This window comes from Trichosurus vulpecula, chromosome 8 (genome assembly GCF_011100635.1).
Source record: "Trichosurus vulpecula isolate mTriVul1 chromosome 8, mTriVul1.pri, whole genome shotgun sequence".
NCBI lineage: Eukaryota > Metazoa > Chordata > Mammalia > Diprotodontia > Phalangeridae > Trichosurus > Trichosurus vulpecula.
The window spans coordinates 195340804-195362441 of record NC_050580.1 but is presented as its reverse complement, the minus strand read 5'-3'; the positions used below and the strand labels follow the sequence as shown (position 1 = coordinate 195362441).

Below are 21638 nucleotides of genomic sequence, written 5' to 3'. Positions count from 1 at the left end.
AGAGGAGGGAAGGCAAGGCAGTTGGGTTAAGTGACTTGCCCAAGATCACACAGCTACTAAGTGGCAAGTGTCTGAGGCCAAATTTCAACTCAGGTCCTCTTGATTTCACAGCCTTTGTCCTATTCACTTCACCACCTGGCTGCCCCTGCCTTTTCTTTTTTTTTTTTTTGAATTTCACTTTACTAGCCAAGCTGTGTAGTCATGGGTGAATAGCAAACTTTCTAAGGACAAGTTTCCTTATTGTAAAGTGTGGATAAAACCTGCAGTAATAATTCACGGAGTTATGACAAGGCTCAAATGAGATAATTTATGTGAATGGCATCCAAAATGGTAGAAGAGAAAGGGCACTGTACTTGGGAGTCAGAGGAGAGTCCTGGATTCAAGTGTCACCTGAAGATTAGGAAAGCTGTGTGACCAAGGGTCAGGGGACTGACTCATTGAGTCTCAATTTCTCCATTTGGAAAACAAGAATATCTGAAGCGATGGCCTCACTGGGTTGCTGTAAAGATCAAATGAGGGAATTGGATTCAGTAATAATAATGGTTAACACTTATGTAGCAGTTTAACGTTTGCAAAGTACTTTACATATATTATTTCATTTCACCCTCACAAAAATCCTGAGACTGGTAAAACCTGCATTACCACCCAATTTTAGAGATGAAGAAACATTCAGAAAGTTGTTGTTACCGAATCACAAGTCGCACAAATTAGAGCCCAGCTCTTGCTGAGCACTCAAACAACTTCCTCTCTTAAACAACCTCTAAGCTCTATATCCACGTTCCTAATGTAGGGTGCTTTGCAAATCTTATAGTATAGAAATATTATTGTTATTCTTGACTTACTTAAAAGCTCTCTATTGTCCCCAAGGCCAGGCTAAAGTGATACACACGTTAGGCCAGTTCCTAGTACAAATTTTCACTGAGTTTCCTAGAACAGATCCAATTTCGAAAGGCCGTTGCATAAGACACACCACCGCTGTAGAAGTCAATATATCTGGAATTACGGCAGTAAGGAAAATAGTACTAACAAGTTTGGATAACTTATTGTTACACTCAAATGAACGATTTAACGATGCATTCCTTTTTACAAAGGTGATCTTTGGGGTGGGGTGGTGGGAGGAACCTTCGATTCATCACACGGGCCAGGTTTCTGGTCTTGGGTCACTCCTCAGGGCTCGGATTCCCTAGCTTTAATGGCTAGTTTGTGAATACCCATCCTATGTTTGGCAACGATCTCTGATTTCCACCAGCTGGTGGTGGTTGAGAAGCCGGCTCAGAAACGTCACAGGAGCCGTCTGTCTCCTCTAAGAAGATCCAGCTTGCCTGGCACAGTCCAATGCACAGCCCAGTTTAAAGAGGGGCTGGAGAACGGGAGGGCTGGGACTAAACAAATAGGCGTCCTCATTTCGGGAGTTACACCTAGTCGTCTTCCAGGGGCTGAGCCGGACAAGAACGCGCTTACAAAGTGGAGGGGCGCCCGCATTCCCAGGTCCGGACCCGGGTCGACCGAGCCCACCCCCTCCTGCCCGAACACGCCCGTGGAGTGCACTGCGGCGACGTGTCGCGCGATGCCGGGCTGACCAAGGGGTGGACTAGGTTCCCCGACCACAGACGGGGGGTGCCACGGCTGGGGGAGGGAGGAGTGGTGGGATCCCTACACGGCCTACGGAAGCCTGGCCGCGGGAAGGCCGCAAGCGTTACCGGGGGTCCGGAGAAGGAGCGCGGCTGCCCTGCCCACCCTGCCCGGCCCGTCCCCACTCTCAGCCCCGACTCACAGCCGGTCTCTTTTTTTATCTCCTCGAGCTCTTCGTCCCGCAATAACGTGGAGGCCCGGGAACCCATCGCCGAGACGGACGAGCTCCTCCCGAGGCGGAGGCGGCGGAGGCGGCGGCGGCGGCAGCGGCAGCGGCAGCGGCGGCAGCAGCAGGGAAGGGGGAGGGAGAGGGAAGGAAGGGATAGGGGTCAGGAAGGGAAAGGCAGAGACTCTCCGCCGACCCGAGGGAGGACTGTGGGTGGGCACGAGGAAGAGGGCGGCCCGAGTGAGGTAGCCAATCGAAAGCTGCCCGTGAGCCCCGCGCACGGAACGGACGTCCGTGCCGCCGGCCGCTGACCCAGTGTGGGAATCGGCGAGCGCCTTCCTGGGCTCCAGTGTACGGCGGGAGAAGCTCCGCCCCCCGGAACCAGGACGCTTGCCTTAAAAGGGGCAAAGCCTGAGGCGCATAGGCACCTGGAATCCAAACGGCAGTGGCCTGACAGTCTGACCTCAAAAATGAGGTGGAAGTGCACCCCTTTTATTTGGCGTCCTCGAGGCCTAGTCCCTTTTATAGTCTGAAAAAAACCTCACTACGGGTGCCGGCATACAGGTTGCGAGAACGGCAGGGCGGGGGGGGGGGGGGGGGGAACAAATACACTCTTTTCTAGCCCAGTTCGCTACAAAATTGCAAGCCGGGAGTTGGGTTCTGGTTTCGGGTGACGTATTGCCTCGCTCCCTCCCCCGCCCCGGTGCGCGCGCTCGTTAGCTCCCGCTGATTGGCTCGCGTGGAAACGAGCACGTTCCGGCACCTGCGGGCGCCGGCAATCTAGTGGAGAGCGGGCCGGGTCCTTGCAGAGGATAGACGGCTCTGCGTGGAACAGCAGGCCGAACTTTGGGCCGCGGCGAAACTGAGTTCGGCCCAGCGCGCTGCTCTTCGCTTCCAGCCTCCTTTTGCTTGCCAGTCGGGCCCGGCCCTTCCGACCACCCGGGTAACAGCCTCCTAGTTGGGCTCGACCTGGGCCCCCAGCACATCGTGGCTTCGAGGATACAGTGACTTGGGGCCCATACTGCTCATCTTATTCCCACTCCCCTTGTCTTATTGCCTCCTCCTGTGTCCCCTAGTTGGGCCTCCAGTAGTTATCGACTTGGGCTTCAAATACGCCTCCTTCACCCTCTCTCCCTCCGCTCTATGGTAGAAATAATCCCTTTTACCCGTAACTAGAAAAGAGTTTGAGTTCCTCAGGCATCAGCAGGTCACCGCAAATTTTCTTTATTTCGCTGATGAAATAAAGAATGAAGTACTTGCCCAAGTAGGCCTTGAAAGGCACTCGTTTTGTTGCCAGTAGTTTTCACTTCCCGGAGTGGTCTACGCTTTTTTGTCCATTTTTTTTCTCTTAAGTGATAGAATACTCAAAGATAACTTTTTGGCTCTCTGAAGAAACAAAGGGACTTCTTTTTGCATTGCAGATTCTTATGATCGGCAAGGAAAATCATGATAGCCTTGGAAAAGATAGACTTTAAATTTCAAGCTTGTTTCATTGCTGATAAGTTTCCTGTTCCTCTTGTATAAAATGAGGTTGGATCCACGACCTTCGGCTTTAAATCCATGAGTCTAAGATCTGGTTTCCCAATCTTTAACCTACTCAATCTTGATTGTTTTGGATTGTGGCTTTCTACTTAGCTTTTCGTGGTTGATATTTCCTAAGGTTTCTGTTTATTTTTTACCTGCAGATCCATCAGATCATAGGATTATTTCTATTTCTTAATTATCCATATTTTTAATTTTCCCCCTTATTTTTAGAAGTATATATTTACATATAAAACTTTTAAGAGGCTCATATTCTTTAAGCCATTTCAAGAAGGTAACTGATAAAAGTTTTTGTGTATATTAAGAATTAGCTACCATTTAGCCTGATGGTTGGAAAAAAGCTGCTTTTTTGCATGGGACCTGCTCTATTGTATCCCCCTGTTGACATAGGGGTGAACCTGGAGATTTTCTAGGTTCTCTGCCACTGGAACAAAAGCTCTGGAAGGCCCTACCAAGCTCGGAAAGTTAAATTATCCTTGCCTCCAGACTATATGGTTATCATCTCAGGGAGGAAGTTGGCAATAGGGTGATGCAATCTTCAGTTACAGCAACTCAAAAGACAACTAAGGGGGAGGAGTTTATAGTCTCCATTGTTGGAGGGAGTGCTTAGCTAAATCATAGATCCTTGAAATATTAAGTATATGTTTGCAAATTAATCCTTTGTTTTTGTACATCTAGGATAACTTTGCTTCAAGGTGTTGAGTTTAAATTATGTTCACAGCTTAATAACAGGATTATTCCGTGTGAGTGCTGTACATGATGAAATATATAACTGTAAAAGCCTATTGTGGTTTTATTATTACTTATCTTAATTTTTCTTTAGCCATATTAAAGGAAAGTTTGAAACAGACAAAATAAAGTGAGGGAATACTAGGAGGAAACTGCATTTTCGTCTTCTGTTTTATTAGAATCAATTTTCTCCAGTTTCTTTTTTCTTTCTGTTACTTGTACATCTTACCTATTTAACTTAGAAAAAAAGAATAGAAAAATAATTTGCTCGAAGATTATGATCTTTTGCTTTGCTTTGTGCTATATTTTGACATATAGGACTTGGAGATTGTGCTGTATGCTGGGTAGAATGTAATGTTCTGTGTTCAGTGTTAGCATTCATTCAGCATTTCTTCAAGTAGTCCTTACTATATCAGATTCAAAGATACCCATTTATTTCCCTAGAGTGATGTATTATAGTTATAATGTTTAAATGTCAGACTGAGCAAACAGAAACTGATAGTGTTTTGGACAACAACTTCCTATTTGCCTTTATTTTGCTTAAGGAGTACTCTTCACTCATATAAATTGTCTTTAGGTACTGTCTACTTGACATTTTAGTTAAGGAAGGAGGAGAATTTTCCTATAATTCTTTGGTGTCCAATGTATGACTTTGGGTTGGTATTTGTGATAGTATGTTTCTTACAAAGAACCATTATTTACTTCCTGAGAGAGCCCGTAGCACAGTGCTTAGGTGTATAATAGGTACTTAATAACTATAGCAAATTTATAATTCTTATTCTTTTCTTCATCTCAGGTATAAGAAACGGAAAAACCCATAGCACAAAACTTATCACCTTTTCTTTTTGATTTTCAACTGCCTTGAAATTTAAGGAAGCTGAAAGCTTGAAGATTATCAAACAGGATGGATCCCAGCAGTGATTACCATTTCTTAAACCAGATTTTGGGGAGAAGGGTGAAAATCACTTTAGTCTGTGGCATCTTCCAGGGAGTGCTTCAACATGTGGACCCTACCAAGATTATTGTTCTGAAAAAAGGTTTTATTCTGTTCGTTTTTAGTCTTCTGCTTACTATTCTCAAGCGAACCATGATTAAGGTTTAAATGTTACCATTATGATCATTTGGGAATTGAGGAATTTTCTATTTTGAGAGAAATTGGAAGGTTAGATGTCTTTTTTCCCAACACAGGAGCATGGTAGCATATGATGGTTTGCACAACAGCCCATAACTCTATATAACTTGTGTCTGTGTTTCTAGATTCATTTTTTCTATTAAAGTGAAAAATTTATTCCAGTTCACACACTTTATTTGCCTAGAATGTTAAATTCACAAAATCAAAACTTGAGTTTGGGAACCTTAGAAATAACTTAGTCAAATTACCTTATTTTACAGATAAGAAATGTAAGGTGAAGAGATACTGACTTTACTCATCTGGTTAAATGACAGATCCAGGCAACTACTTAGTAAAATGCTAATCCCCTTAGTCTAGCTCTGTCTGGTTTGCTATATGACTATTCTTAGCCTTTTGGGAAACATCTACTCTTATCATTATATAGGAAAGGTACTTCCTAGGATAGTCAATCACAGAGATCCTAGAAATTAGCTTTCAGATACCTATTGCATGTGAATATATTTTATATGCAAACACCTTTTGTTAAGGATAGCAACTATTTTAGGGGACTTCCCAAGTTGCTTCCACAAGAAAGCTTTTCTCCATCTGCAATGACACTGAATTTAGAGAAGGGGTTGATGGGAGGAGAGTCCCTTTGTGCTGCTCATAGGCATTCTGAGATGTAAGTTGAAACTTGGAACATGTGTTCCTGTATGGACAGCGTAGTTAATGATGTTTACTTATTGGTTCAGCTGTGTTTCATGTTTGTTGTTGTTTAGTCATTTTAATTGTCCTACTCTTTATGACCCCATTTGTGGGTTAATTGGCAAAGATCCTGGAGTGGTTTGCCATTTCCTTCTCCATGTGTTAAATATGTGTTAAATAGGCTTTTGTAGCTTTAATTTTCAGATTAGCTATAACAAGATTTCTGTGGAAAAGTAAGTTCCAAATTTCAAAGTGTATTTGCAAATGAACTTTTGGAACACGAGGTATGGTGGAGCACAGTTCATAACAGGAAAAGACGGGATTATATCCCAGCCCCTGGCCCCAATACTAATTAGCTATGTGACCCTAGATGTGTGGGGCTATAGTACTTATATTATCAGCACTTTGTGAACCTTAAGGTTTATATAAGCTATAAATATGAGCTGTTATTATTAAGCTGGAGAAGTACCTCTCTTCCAAAGGGTAATATGGTAGGGAGAAATTTGTAGTTAGTATTGTAAGATCCGAGTTTTAATTCCTCTGCCACAATTGTATGACCTTGGGTATATTCTTGAGACCGCTAATGTTACTAATTAGTAACATGAAGTTTATGAAAAACTTACATGGCTATTATGGGCATCAAATGAGATCATAGACATAAAATCATTCTGAAAACTATATAATTCTATACAAAGCAAAAGTATTAAAAAATTAATCTCTACTGTCTGTATTATCTACTACATCAGGACAGTTCTAGTTTAAAGCCTCCTTTTGTCTGAAGTAGACACGGCCGTCTTACCTGAATTTTCAAGTTTGTGCATGTGGGGGTGCAGAAGGGAGTTTGTCAATGTCAGCCAGTATTGTATGTTATGATTTATTCCTCCATCCAAAACAATACTAAATATTTTAAAACCGATATTGAAGTTTCTTTACCCATCCACATTTCAGACCTGTGATTTGACATGATTGTTATTCATGAAAACTAAGATTTGTGTGTCCAAAGAGCACTTAGCACAATGTAAGCTTAGCAAAGTGGGAAAATGTTGCAAAATTGAGCACAGATTGCCTTTAAGGGCTTTTTGACCTAGAAAAGAATCTAACATAGAGAGTATTTTAATTTTCGAAATACTACCAGTCTGTCTAGTTCTTACTGGTATATTCTGTGATCACCAGGTTTTCTGTATTATAGATTTCAAGGTTGTAGCTTAATTTTGATTTTTAACTTTTCTTCTGAGAGATATGATAGTACTTTTATGTTAGATAACTTAGATTTAAGCATTTTAAGCTTTTTAGAGGCAAGATATTTTATAGATTTGGGGCAGTTCATTATTCTTGTTAATATATAATATTTTGTTAACATAATTTTTAAAAAATGTAGTCAAGAATTTGGAGACTGGCCGAAGTGTCCCAGGAGTGAAGATGTTTTTTGGCCATGAGATTGTGAATGGTGAGTTTTTCATCTTGAACCATAATGTTGATATTTGCCCTATTAGTAAACTGAAGTTTGATTCTCCAATATTTGGAATAAAGAGGTAGTGTTACTTTATTTTATTATAATGGGACTTATTTTCTCAGAGTCTTGATAATTTTAAAAGAAAGATTATGTGAAATGCTTTCACACTTCCTAAGGAAATTTCATTAAACATAAAGCCCCTGGAATTTCTAGTTTTACCTTCATGCTTTTTTGAAGCATTGTCCCATAGAATCACACTGAACTTTTATTAAATTCAATTCAACAAAAGTTTATTAAGTGTCTCAGTACTCTAGGTAATAGAAATAGAAATGAGAACTTCCCTGCCCCCAAGGAGTATGCATTCTACTGGAAGAGATTAAATATGTGTGCACAGATTAAATATGATACCAGATTGGGAGTGATAGTGAAGTAATCAAAGGGAAATCTGAAAGGAAGAGAACACTTTTGCTGTGTAGATTAGAGGATGCTTCACAAGAGGAGATGACACCTGACGTGAGCTTTCAAGGAAGATAAAAATTCCAAAGAAACTGAGGTGGAGGGCATCCCACTATGCATTATGACCTGTGTGGTTGCACAAAGGGGAGGCAATATGTTGAGTATGGAGAAATAGCAAGTAATCCAGTTTGCCTGAAACAGTATATGAATGGAGGTAAAGTGAACAGAGTCCAGGAAGGTAGTTTGGTGTTGGATGGTGGTAGGGATGGTCTTAATTTCTAGGCCAAGGACTTTGCATTTTATCCTAAAGGCCGTAGGGGGTCTACTGAGCATTTATGACCAGAAGAATAACATGGTCAGGCCTATGGCTTAAAAACATTTTTTTCCATTGTATCAAAGAAGAGAACAACTGAGGGTAGGAAGAACAGTTAGGAGCTTTTTGTAATTGTCTTGGCAAGAGGTGATAAGGACATGAAGTAGAGTGATAGTTGTACTAGTGGAGAAAAGGAAGAGAGAGAAGAGAGATGTTGTAGAGCTGGAATCCATTAGATTTGGCAGCCGATTATATGTGAGGGATAAGGGGGGAGGAGAAGTCGAGGATGACTCCAAGGTTTTGAACCTGAGTACTTGGGAGGATGGTGGCATTACCAACAGAAATGGGGAAATGTAGAAGAAGAGGGAAAGGAAAGACAATTCATTTTGAGAGGTGCTGAATTTGGCTAATTGGCTGTTGAAAATGTAGGACTAGAGTTTAGAAGAGATAGTAAGTGTGTGTATTGTAACAGACTCAGGTAGATCCCATAAAAGGAGAGAATGTATAATAAGCAGAGAAAGTCTTCCAAGACAGAGAGCCCTGGAAGACATCTGTGGTTCAGAGGCGAGAGCAGGATGATAAATTAGTTGGGAGTGAGAAAAAAAATGGTCAGATTCGAGGAGAACAGAGAGAAAGCAAGGTTATAAAAATCTAGGGAAGAGAGAGAATCCAGGAGGAGGAATTGATCATGACTACTGAAAGCTATGCAAAGATCATGGAAGAGGAAAACTGAGAAAAGGCCATTAGATTTAGTAATTAGTAGAGCATTTGGTAAACTCTGAAAAGAGTAGTTTCAATAGAAGTAATTCATTGGTCTATGTTAACAGAGAGAAATCTTAAAATAAGATAATATAAAAGTTTGTAATATAAGAGTGGATGACTTAGCAAATGTGGTGGGTAAATAAAGGGAAAGGGCATTTATAACTCAGTTGAGTGACCACCAAAGCTTCGAAGGAGCCAGGAGGAGAAAAGGACACAGTGATCCCAGGCATTGTTGGGACAGCTTAAAAACTATTCAAGAACATAGCATCAAAGGGAGCAAATGATCCTTGGACCACGTGGAAAATTTGGAGCTGACTGTATTGTGACTAGTTCTTTTTTTCTGGTAACCACTTGACAATAAGTGTACATAGATTTGTAATTCTTAAATGAAACTGAATACTATAACAATAATAATAATAATGACCAAGTGTGGCTTAGAGAATAGGTAAGAAAATCTGCCTCCTTCCCTTCATTATATAGTTGTGGGGAGTATAAGGGTGGCCTGTTACGTATGATATCAGACAGTGTCACTGGTTTTGATTTTTTAAAAAATCTTTGTTAGAAGGGAAGCATCATTGGGGAGAGAAGAGGAATATATACAGAAGGGGAAGTGGTATAATGGCAAAAGACATCAATAAAACTTCATATTTCTCAAAGTGTATTTCTTGTGTAGGCTGACAAGATCAGGGTCTGTTTTTGAGGGAATTGTGATGGTTTCTATTTGGAGAACTGTTGGAAACTAATTTTTTTTTTAGTGGAACTCCTGGATGATGTGGAACAAGGAGTAGGAGAAAAGACAGCTTCTGTCAGGTATGGAGAAGGAATCACTTTTTAATCATGGTGTTTCGGGAATATGCCCATTAATATAACCCTGGTCAGGATAAAAAGTTTTTGCTGTACTTTATCAACTAAATTTTTCTTAAACTTTGTCTGAAAAGTTGTTTTGATGTAAAAAAAATTACAGGGAATGTGGGGGTGGCTTTTGCCATTTTGTAGATAATTTTTCTTAAGAGAATCAGCTGGAAGAACTAAGTCCTTTTTATTAGATTCAGTCAGTAAGCATCTGCTGTATGCCAGGTGTGCTAAGGGCAGGATTATCCTTGTAGGGTCTGCAGTACTATACTACTGATATAAAGCAAAACCTGCATGTGTCAATGGTAGTAGAGAATAAATGCCTCTGAGTGTTGTCTTAATGTAGGGATAGCCTAAATACAGAAGGAACAAGGATGGACAAAGTGAAAGAAGCAGACCAGAGTATGAATGATTCAGCTTCTTCTTCCATTGAGTCGCATACTGTCACCTGGCTGAATGACCTAAAATACAGTCCATCAGGTAATTGATTAATAGTGGGCCTAGAAGGGAGGATCTTGTACTATGAATTTTCCACAGTGAGGTTTATGATGGCTTAAAATGATTCAAGATTTGGCCTAGTGTTGATTGTCCTCATGAAAGCAGTATTCCTCCTCTTCCCCCAATGATCTTTCTTTCCCTTCTAACAAAGATTTAAAAAAAAATCAAAACCAAGTAACAAAGTTCATTTAGAAGAACAGAAGGTCAGGAACTTTAAAGAAAGCAGGGGAAAAAAGATGTAAAGGATGCAGATCTAGGAGTATCAGACCTTAAAGCATATTATAAGGTGAAAGCATTGTTGGAATGTAAAATGAATAATTTTGATTATTTTTAAATTAAAATTTTCTTGTATAAATAAAACCTATGCAGCCCAGAATAGAAGGAATGCAGAAAATTGGGGAAAAACTTTCATAGACAGTCTCTCAGATAGAATGGGATTGGGTTGGAATATTGCTGTGGTGTGTAGGAAATGAGCTGGTTGATTTAGAAAAACATGGAAAGACTTGGACATATCAACAAAGATGGTATCCACCTTAAGCGAAAGAGGTGACAAGTAGAAGTAAGCATAGTATATGATGTTACATATAGTATGCGAGTATATATGTGTTTATATGTGTATGTTTATAGATATCTATGCATATGTATTATATACACACACACACACCCATATACACACACACACACCCTTACTTAATTGTAGCCTCCTTGGGGAGGAGGAGGGAGGACAAAAAGTAAAAGTACACAGAGCAGAGAACAAAAGAAAACCTACAAGGAAGCAAAGACAAGCTGGACAGCTTTGAAAACAAGCTGGACAGCTTTGAAAACAATGTGTGGTATTTATTATATAGATTTTTCTTGAAATGGAAATTTGTTGCTTTATATTGAATCCTCTCTTATGTTCTTCTATGTGCATGGCAATGTGTTTTTTTCTTGTTTTGTACTTAAGTTTAAAATAAAGTTAAAAACCGAAAAAAATCAAAACCAAGTGTTGTCTGATATCATATATAACAGGTTACCCCCATAATCCCCCCATCTATACAATGAAGGAAAGGAGGTAGATTTTTCTTATCTGTTCTCTAGGCCAAAAATTTTAACCTGTATCATTTCCTTTGAGTATCTCCATAATGAAATAACATGGTATTGAAAATAGGCTAAATATATAATACAAACCCATGGTGCACAGAGTGCAAGACCTAGAGTTAGGAAGACTCATCTTCCTGAGTTCAAATGTGACCTCAGACACTTAGTAGCTATGTGACCCCCGGGCAAGTCACTTAATCCTATTTGCCTCAGTTCTTCATCTGTAAAATGAGCTGGAGAAGGAAATGGCAAACCACTCCAGTATCTTTGCCAAGAAACCCCAAATAGGCTCACGAAGAGTCAGATACAACTGAAAAATGACTCAGCAACATGATGAGAACTGATGGATGGGATAGCCATTTGTCTTAAGATACGGACTTTTTAGTCATACCCTGGCTTCCACATTTATTTGAGACTATGTTATTTTCTCTTACTGTGATAGAATTATTGTGACATTAACAGTCAATCAGAGAGGATTTTTCAGGCTTTACAAAGATAAAAGCATTGAAATGTCAGAGGAAATTGTCACTGGTATTCTCTTTCCTGTGCCTATGTTCAAAGTGCAGATGTGGGGATGGTAGATAGGTTTTGACAGACAATAATGAAAATTCTTTAGGTATTTGATTTGCAAAAAGGGAAGGTTCATGAATATGGCCAAAATTAAGGGTCAATTCCATTGTTGAAGAGAGATTTGTCTGTAATACTGTCTTTCTTATTCAGAGGAAGAAGATGTGACATACACAGTAGTTAATCAGTTCCAACAAAAGTTTGGTTCTGCTGTAAGTATATAACTCTTTGTCATCTTTTCTATCCCTACACATTTTAACATTACTGGTCAAAATTCTGTAATATTTTAGATAGTTTTGTCCATTGACTAGTTCTGATTTTCTCAAGAGTTTAATTTGAGAAATTTTAGGGGTCAAATAATTCATTTTGGTTTATTAATGAAAGAAACCTGAAATTTACAGAACCTTATAATTGGAAAGAATCTTAGAGGTCCAGCCTCTGAGATCTGAAGCATGAGTCCATTCTATAGCGTACTAGATTTGAAGAGACTTGATTCTATTCACAATTCTGTTCTCTTCAGTCACTCAACAAGAAGATATTTCAAATTCTGTCCCTTTCGTTATTATTATAATAGATTTAGAGCTGGAAGGGACTTTTGGAAATCATCTTGTCTTCTTTTCTTCCTCTTTTCTCTATCAGTTTTACAGACAAGGAAATCATTTCTGAGACAATACGTGACTTGTCCAAAGTCTCACAGAGAATAAATGGACAGGCTAGGATTAGATCACAGGTTGTCTGGCTCCAAATCCAGTGCTCTCCTCAATGTATCATTTTATGTTGCTTTAATGTAGAGCATTTCAGTTGCTCTGAACAAAGAAGAACAATATACAAATACAAGTAACAGCATTGTAGAATTTGGAATTGATGACTCTTGAATCTTGAAATTTCTCTGCAAAAACGGCTATAGCGTTTGTGCTAGTTGGAAGCTGTACCAGTTCACATTTTTTTTTATCCTGACTTGTAAATGTGGTTCATTTCCCAGGTTAGGATTTCTTTGTTGAGTTTACTTGTGGAGTAAGTCAGTCAGGGGTGGGGCACCTGTAGCCTTGAGGCCCCATGTGGCCCTCTAGGTCCTCAAGTATAGCCCTTTGTTAGAATCCAAGTCAAAGGGCAGCCTTTGGGGACTTAGAGGACCACATGTGGCTTCAAGGCTACAGGTCCTCCACTCCTGAAATAAATGCAGGTTTGATAAGGCAAGTTTTATAAGACAACAGGTTCATCAAAAGGTGGACATTTATTTTATGTGAAACTTCTTTCATTTCTAAAACCTGTGTACTCTCCTTTGTGGATGAGCCAGAGAGTTTCGAGCAACTGTTTTCTTTTGGTTGTTACTAGATGCTGCACATCAAGAAACAGAGTGTCTTGAGTGTGGCAGCTGAAGGAGTTAATTTATGTCGTCATGGGAAACTCTGTTGGCTTCAGGTAAAGAAAAGGTTTCTTTGAAACTGGTTACTAACTTATCTCTTTTTCACTTATCTACCTCAGAGTATTGTAAGTTATATTGACACTTGTCCAATTTTTGTTGCCCATTTAAAATGTAAGTATCTGGATAGATAGAGTTTTGGGCTTGTGAAGCTTTAGGTAACAGATATCTAGCGTAATACTATGTTCATATTGGCATATAGTTATTATCTAGTAGCAATTACATACTGGTCATCATTCCTTCTAAATCTTTGTTTTTGGAGATTACTAGACTATTGAAGGTAGATAATCTTTTTCCTTTGAAAATAGCCCAGATTATTTGTGGTTCCTTTCTCAAGTAATTGTAAATTTGTTTAGAAAAACCTTTATAAACCCATTCCATAGCATAAAAGCATGGATGTCAAACTTTTTGTCATATCTTTCCCATTATTCAGTCCTTGAACCCTTTCTTCCACAACTTCTCAGTCCTGGGGTTCATGTGTCTGGATTGTTTTTTTAAAGGTAGCAACAAGTAGTCGGGTTTACTTATTTGACATTTTCCTTCTGGGAAATCGAGCTTTCAACAATGGACTTCAGATGGTGTTAGAAGACAGGAAGATTTTGAAGGTGAGCATAAGTAGCTCTCTTGATATGCAGAATGAAGGTGGGTAGTCTGGGAATGGTGTTTGTGGTGTCAGTAGGGTCCTGATGACCTTCTTTTCTTGTTCTTCAGGTTATTCATGATTGTCGTTGGCTTTCTGACTGCCTTTCTCATCAGTATGGAATTGTTCTTTCTAACGTATTTGACACACAGGTGTGTGCAATAATAATAGATGATATTTATATTGTATCATGCTATACAAAACATTTCCCCATAACTTGGGGAGGCAGGGAGTACAGTAGTACTTATCCCTGTTGTGCAGATAAGACTGAGGCCCAGAGAGGGAACTTATCTGCCTAGGTTGCCCTTGTAGTGTCAGAGCCAAGACTCTAGCATGGGTCTTTGTATTCTTCAGCTCATTACTCTTGTCACTGTTTCATTGTGTAGCTCCTCTGGTATATTGGAATATGTGTATTTTGTTGGTTTGTACCCATAAAAAACAATAGATTGTGATTCAGAAGAATAAATGAGTCACTTTTTAGTATAGGATATATATTCTTTTTTTTAAGTTCTCTTGAACTAAATATGACAAAAAATAAAGTCAAAGCCTCATTATGCTAAATGGCCAGTCCCATTGTGTGAAAAGGAGAAATTCAGAAATCTGGCAGTGAATCACAAGAGCTCAGAATTGAAAGGGAACAACTCAAAGGCTGCTAATTCCCTCTGCAGCATCCTTCATAGGTCTTCATCTGTCCTTTCCTTGAGACCTCCACTGTACCTCATGAGACATCTAGTGATGTTTTTGGACAGTTAGGAACTTTTTCCTTACCTCAAACCTAATGGCATGACTTTGAGGCCCTTCTGTTTATCTTTTTATGGATGCTCTTCAGTTTAAGAACAGTGCAGTCCACCTTAAAACATGAAACCCCAAACAGTCCACCAGCTGTGGTCTAACCAGGGCACATTGTAGTGGGGCTTTCACCTCCCTTGTTCTGAACACTGTTCCTTCCTCAGTGTAGCCTAAGAGCACACTGATAATTTGACATCTCGTATTTTCCTGGTGATATCTGTTTAAGAAAACTCTTCTTGGAAAGTTGGAAAATTGGAACTCGTATGTAGCAATTAACAATTGTCTTTAGTAATTGCATTTTACTAGATTTGGTCCATTGTTCTAGTCTGTCAAGAGCTTTTTGATCCTGATATCCATTGTGTTAGTTATCCTTTCCAGCTTTGTATTATAGACAAGTTTGATAAGCATGATGTTGCCTGCTTCATTGAAGTCACTGATAAATGTGAAGTGGTAGAGAAACAAGAACAGAACCCTTGGGCGTTCTACTAAAGACCTCCATACAATTTGACATCGTCTCAGGAATCCAAATGTACCCAACTATTCTGTGGTTTAGCCTCCATCTGTCTTGCCCATAAGAATGTTAGGAAAGACTGTCAAGTACTTTGATTTCTAGGTAAAAGTTGTTTATGACATTCTCTTCTTCTACCAGTCTAGTAACCCTGTGTCAAATAATGAAGTGAAGTTAGTCCATTTTAGCCTGATTTGATTAGGCCATGTTTTTCTTTTTAGATATTCACTACCTTTAATAACATTCTAGAATTTTTCTAGAAACTGAAATCAAGCTTAGCACTCTTTGCCATGTAGATTCCACTTTCTTAACTGTTTTGAAAATGGGAACATTTGCCTTCTTGTCCTATAGCGCCTCTCCTATTCTCAGCAATTCTTTAGAGATTGCTGATGGAGTGGGTTAGCAACATCTGCAGATTCTTGCCGTCACCTGAGGCTGGAATTCTTATGAGTCTGCTGACTTGAGACAGAGCTCTGACAAAAGCAAAGTGTTCTCTTATTACCTTAAACATCTTGAGTTTGAATACCCCATTAGTCATTTTTCTTTTGTCTTTTCCAGTTCAGAGGATGCCACTTGTGGTTCTCTAATCTTCACCCAAATATCATACTTCCCCCTTCCAGTTCTAAGATTTCCTCCAATGGGCATTTCTCGATAGATGTTGCTATTCTACACCTGTTCCCTCTTTCTCCTTGCTTGTTGTCTTCCTTGAGAGCCATATCCTAGTCATGGGCTTCATCCTACCTAGTCTCAGAAATAACTGTGGCCTCTTCATATCAAGATCCTCAGGTCATTTTGCTGGTCACCTGTACTTTATGCATTTGTATGTAGACATCTGAAATCATGGCTTTTAGTGCTCATTCCTTAAAGACAATACCAGGAGATGAAAAATGATTCGGTTGTGAGGATCAGGATGCTTGTGGGTGAGGTTTGCAAATCAAAACTGGGGAAAGCCAGGGAACGAAATAGGCTTCATAATAGTATCAGGAGAGCATCTAGCTCAAATGCTCTGTTTTCCTTAGAATTCTTTGGCATTTAGGATAGTCTTAGCCAAGCCCTGGTGGTCCAGATCTAAAAGGAAACTTAAATTCCTGGTTATGGCCTTGGAAACAAATAAATTTAAGCAGCTAATCTGACAATGATACGCAGTAGGCCTTTCAGAGCTTCTCTTAGGCTACCAGGTTTGTGCTAATACTGGGGTTCTAGCCTGAGGTCTTTTTAGGAGAGGAGATAAAATTAATCTCAACTCAACAACAAGTATAATAAACTAAAAGGCTATATAAGTTTTGTTGGGCAGCAACTGCAGAAAGATCAAGTCTCTGTTCATTGAAGCCATAGATTGGTTTATATTTATTGTGGTTCTTCATGTAGGGCCTTTGTGTGATTTTTCTGTTTGGATTTCTTTTCAGGACCTTTCTGACTTTCAGGCTATTTCACTAAATAAGAGATTTCCTCTGTGCTTACCCCTCAGCCCAAGAAAAGTACCACTCTGCAGCTAAGGAATTGTTCTCCTGGGGTTATCCCCAGGTCTTCCATTGACCTTGCTTTGTGCCTATATACATCTTATAAAGAAGACCTTTTCATACTTCTCTCAGATGTCCATAGACCACAAAGCAGGAGTTCAGGACTTAGATTTTTGTGATCTCATTATGTGTGCTAATGGAGTTTGTAGATAAGTTTATTTTTAACATTAATTACAACTACCTTCTCTATAAAATCTGTACCTAGGTGAACAAACAGCATATTTGGTTCTTGAATTTTTCTTCTTTATTGTGTCTCTAATGAAAGTACTAATGGCCTTTGAAAAGAATAAAAGTATTAATCAAGGACAGTTCATGAACTAGATGATTAGTTTTTTGAGAGATCAGCAGTTGATTGTATAGTACCCTTTATGCTGCGATGGAATAATACTAGGATCATAGATTTAGAGCCAGAGGAGACCTTAGAGAGCCCACCTAGTCAGACCCTGTTATTTACAGATAATAAAACTTTGTACCAGGTCACACAGATATTAACTACCTTACCATGTTTTTGTAATTCTACTTTATAGTGTTTTCACACTGCACAAATACTTTTGGGAGTTTTTTCATTTTTATTGTTTTTTATTTTTTAATATAATAGGTGGCTGATGTCCTTCAGTTTTCCATGGAAACAGGTGGCTTTCTTCCACATTGCATCAGCACCTTGCAGGAGAGCTTAATTCGACACCTTAAAATGTCTCCCAAATGTGTCTCCTTCCTGGATGACAAGCAAAAGATGGTTCAGGTGATTGGTAGAGACTTTTAAAGAATATTCCGCATGGTATTGCTTTTTCTAGTGTTTGTTGAATCAGGTGATCAGTTTATATAAGGGAAGAGCTAGATGCAATCTAAAAGTATGGATAGTACCAAATTCTTAATTTTCCTGCTTTGGAAAATATTTATAACTTTGCCAAGACCAGTCTTATTGGATTTCCAAAGAGATGTTCTCTGAAAGCATTCACTTCTCAAGTATACGGGGTAGAGAAGTAAGATTCTTAATTGAGGGAATAGAAATCAACATTTTCTATCTGCTTCTCTCAAAGAAAGAATAATTTCTTCAGTTACTGGGGAGGTCTGATGATGATCTCCAAACTTTAGGCCATGACCGCAAGAACCATAAGATTTGTTCATTTATCTTTCCTAGGCCTAGCTCTGAGTAAAGAAGTCTCCATCTGATTAGGAGTTAGTCCTCTCTCATCTTTGGAAATTTGAGGAGGCAGAGCATGAGATACTTCCTTATAAGGAAACATTAAGAAATAGTTGACTAAATTATCAAATAAGCATGGGGTAATAATTCAAGAAACTGCTACTCCTTGAGTAAAGGAAACATGGAGAAAAATAGGTATTAGCTTTAAATATTTCCTTATAATTCAGAAGACATTGTTTTGATGGCTATAGGAGAATCCTGAAATATGGTTTATGCGACCTCTTCCACCTTCGTTGCTGAAAGTGCTAGCCCTGGAGACAACATATTTGCTGCCCCTTCGCTTGTTGCTTCTAGATGAGATGATGTCTGACCTGACTACACTGGTGGATGCGTACTTAAATACCTATCGGGAAGGGTCTGGAGATCTCTTAGGAGGCACAGAGGTAGGCACAACTTTGCTTGTGGGTAAGACCTCAGTATTCTTAATTTTTTAGGGAAAACACTGGGATTATTTTACTTGAAATGTTTACTAAATCAACACTTATAGAGCACTTTGATTTACAGAGTGTTTTCCATACAATAACTTTGTGTGAGGCAGGTCATGCAAGTATTAGCCCTACTTGTAGATAAGGACACTAAGAGAGAAAATAAGAGACTTGTCCATCATCACACAGTAAGGGTTGGCCCCAGGACTTGAACCTGAGCTGTTTCCCAGTTGCTGTAGCAAACTTTATATTGATGGCATTGCATGGGGACAAATATTCTCATAGGGGCCACATTCAGGAATTATTTACCGCCATATACACACTCAGACTGGGTCTTAAAAATTTGTGGATGAACTTACAAATTCCCATTCTCAATACTAGTGGATGTCACTAGAGGGCACTGTGGTAACATAATTTAAGGTATAAGCAATTGCTTGCAAGTATAAAATGATTTCAAATACAGTATTAAAGAGTTTTTAAAAACCAGGAATGTTTCACTCTCTTTCCTTAGCCATCATGTATGGAGCTGCCAGAGGAGTTGCGTCAGCTGATGGATTTCCAGAGACTTCGAAGAGAACGAGCCATGAAAGATTTTGAGACAAATGCAGAGGGGCTCCTAGTTAGACCACAGCTAATATATCCCAAAGAAAAGCCAGTGGAAGAAGAAGGGAAACAGAAAAGCACCAGAGGTTCTTTGCCTTTTGAAGGAGCCATGCTTCCTAAAGCTTTGGATTTAGGATATCTCAAACCTCAGCAGGTTCAGGAAGATACGTGTTTGCAGAAACAAGAAACAAAATATGATGGTAAACAAGTGAGAACAAAATATCAAAATTCATCTCCCACAGAGGAGGCAGAAACCGATGACTCCACCACAAAGGCACCTAGTTGCTTTGGCAGACAGGGGTCAAAGGATGTCAAAGTAACTCGGAAGGAACAAATGGACATACCAAAACAGACACAATCCAGCATGTCCTTGCAAGAGAAAATAGAGCTGCTGCTAATGGGGGGAAAGGAAGAGGAAAATGTAGAAAACAAAATGTCTGTCTCTCTCACTTCTGCAGGAAACTAACACTTCTAAGAGATTACTTTTAACCTTTAAAGAGATCTATAGTTCCCTGATCTTATTCTTGCTCAGCCTTAAACCTGACTCCTAGCTAAATTCATACATAAAAACCTTGTAGTAACTAGCTGCCCTGCAAACTTGGAAGCTGGCACAGCCCCAGTAATGGAGCATGTGTGTAGTCATTATGTTCCTTCAAAGGGAAAGTTACCATCTTCCTACTTTTGTAAGTGTGAGAAGACTTAGTTTTCCTCAGTGTGTGTAATTTCCATTTCTTACATGTGATTTTTTTTTTACTCTTCCTTCCCTCCTACTTCTTAGTTGTTTTATTTTTTTGTTTATTTGTTTTGTGAGGGTGGGAAATAGGCATGTTAAATAATGGAGAAAAGTCAAATTCAGACTCATATATGTCATTGTATGGCAAGGTTACCAGTGGCAGGAATAGTTATTTCTTATTGCATAAAAAACGTTTGAAGAAAAAGAAAATCTTACATTCATTATCAGAAAGTCATCTTCTTTGCCTGTGGTAGACTTGGTTTAATTTTGGGAGAGGTGGTAAATTTTAGTTTCAGTCGTATTTATTTACTTAGAGAGTACTTTGCTATTGGCACATTGCAATTTTTATTGTTTTTAACCTGGTTTTTCTATTTTGTTTTGAATAATTTATTTGTTTTGTGCCATAAACAAGCACCAATGATTTATGTTTCAAGTTTCTTTCTGCCAAAGAAATTCTTTTAGTTTCTTTGTACTTGATTTATTTACCCCTGTTCTTGAAGCAATACACTGCTTAGCACAAGGATTTGACATTGTTTTCATTTCCTAAATTATATCTAAAAGGTGTGTTTTTCTTCAAATCCTTAGGCAAGGTCTTCATGCTTGGGTACTTCCTCGGCTGCTGAATATTTGCTTATTGAGCCTGTGCAGTTTGGGATTCATATTTTTTTCAAAATTTTGTTTTTTAAAGATAAATAAGCTTATTTTGGTTACTTGATGGTCTCAAAAAGTTTGCTGAGGAGATTAAGATTTGATTCTTATGAAATAATCCAGAAGAAACCCAGGTATCTTTAGAATGTGGTATTTTAAGAGGTACTTTGCGTATCTCATGCCCTAATTTTAGTGTTTGGAGTGGAAAGGTGTAACAGAGCCCTTGATAGCTACCTTTGATGAAGCCTGGGAAGACTAAGGACAATTTAGTCACTTTATTTCATAATTCCAAATTGCTTTCCAGAACGATTGGACCAATTCATACTCCACCCATGGGGCATCTTTGTACCCTTCTTTCTACAACCAGTACAAACGTAATTATTCTCATCTTTTTTGTCTTTGACAGTTTGTTTCCTGTGAGGTAAAACTTCGTAGTTGTTTTGATTAGCATTTCTGTTATTAGTGATTTGGAGTATTTCATATGGTTGTTTGTAGTTCACAATTCTTATTCTGAGGATAGTTTATTATTTATATCCTTTGACTATTTGTTGAGGAATAGCTTTTGATCTTTTATTTGTTAGTTGTCTATGTATCTTGAATGGCAGAGTTTTATCAGAGATATTTCATGCAGACTTTTTCTCCCCAGGCATCAGATTCTCTTCTTATCCCAGGGGCCTTAGTTTAAATTACTACAAAAAGCTTTTAGTTTTACATAATCTTTTTATAATTCTTTGTTATAAGTGATGACTATCTAGGAGAAAACTATAAAGGAAAAAATAGAGGATGTGAAGCACAAGATATGTAAAAGCATTTAAAATTGGTAAATTTAGGACATGCAAAGAAATTTACTTTAGGTCAGTTAGGGGCAATCAGAATCTGAAGAGAGGTCATGATAGTGGGAGTGGAGAAGGAACAGATGGACAATGTTATATTACAGTAGCATTGACAAGACTTTGAATAGATATGTAGAATGTTTGTAACATAAATAAAAGAGCTACCCTTTGATTCAGTTAGTTTATTAAGTGCCTACTATGTTCTACACAACCTGTCCTGAGGATATAAATAAAAACAAAATAGTCTCTGCCTTTGAGAAGTTTATATTCTACTGGAAGGAGCTGTGTGTGTGTGTGTGTGTGTGTGTGTATACATATATAAAAATATATATAATATAAAAATAAACATACAGTATGACCAAAATAACTAACATGGTGGTGAAGACTAAAGGCTAGAGGATGGGGTGAGCTCAAAAAAACCAGGCTTTCCAGGGGAGGATGAGGAA

The 21638-nt window shown here is 38.9% G+C and overlaps 2 protein-coding genes across 2 annotated transcripts in view; one reads left to right on the top strand and one right to left on the bottom strand.

The window, feature by feature from the left end:
• CHP1 (calcineurin like EF-hand protein 1) overlaps positions 1-2329 on the bottom strand; it is a 44021-nt gene extending 41692 nt beyond the window's left edge. The window contains exon 1 of the mRNA XM_036735596.1: positions 1775-2329. Coding sequence (XP_036591491.1) covers positions 1775-1841 — 67 coding nt within the window. The 5' untranslated portion in view covers positions 1842-2329. The remainder of the gene's footprint in view (positions 1-1774) is intronic.
• Positions 2330-4973: 2644 nt separating this feature from the next.
• On the top strand, positions 4974-19868 carry EXD1 (exonuclease 3'-5' domain containing 1). Its single transcript, XM_036735937.1, has 11 exons — positions 4974-5106; positions 7264-7332; positions 9625-9679; positions 10068-10201; positions 12020-12078; positions 13202-13288; positions 13790-13894; positions 14001-14081; positions 17345-17488; positions 18142-18333; positions 18887-19868. Exons 1-11 carry the CDS (start codon positions 4974-4976, stop codon positions 19442-19444), a joined length of 1617 nt encoding a protein of 538 aa, XP_036591832.1. The 3' UTR covers positions 19445-19868.
• Positions 19869-21638: the final 1770 nt, after the last annotated feature.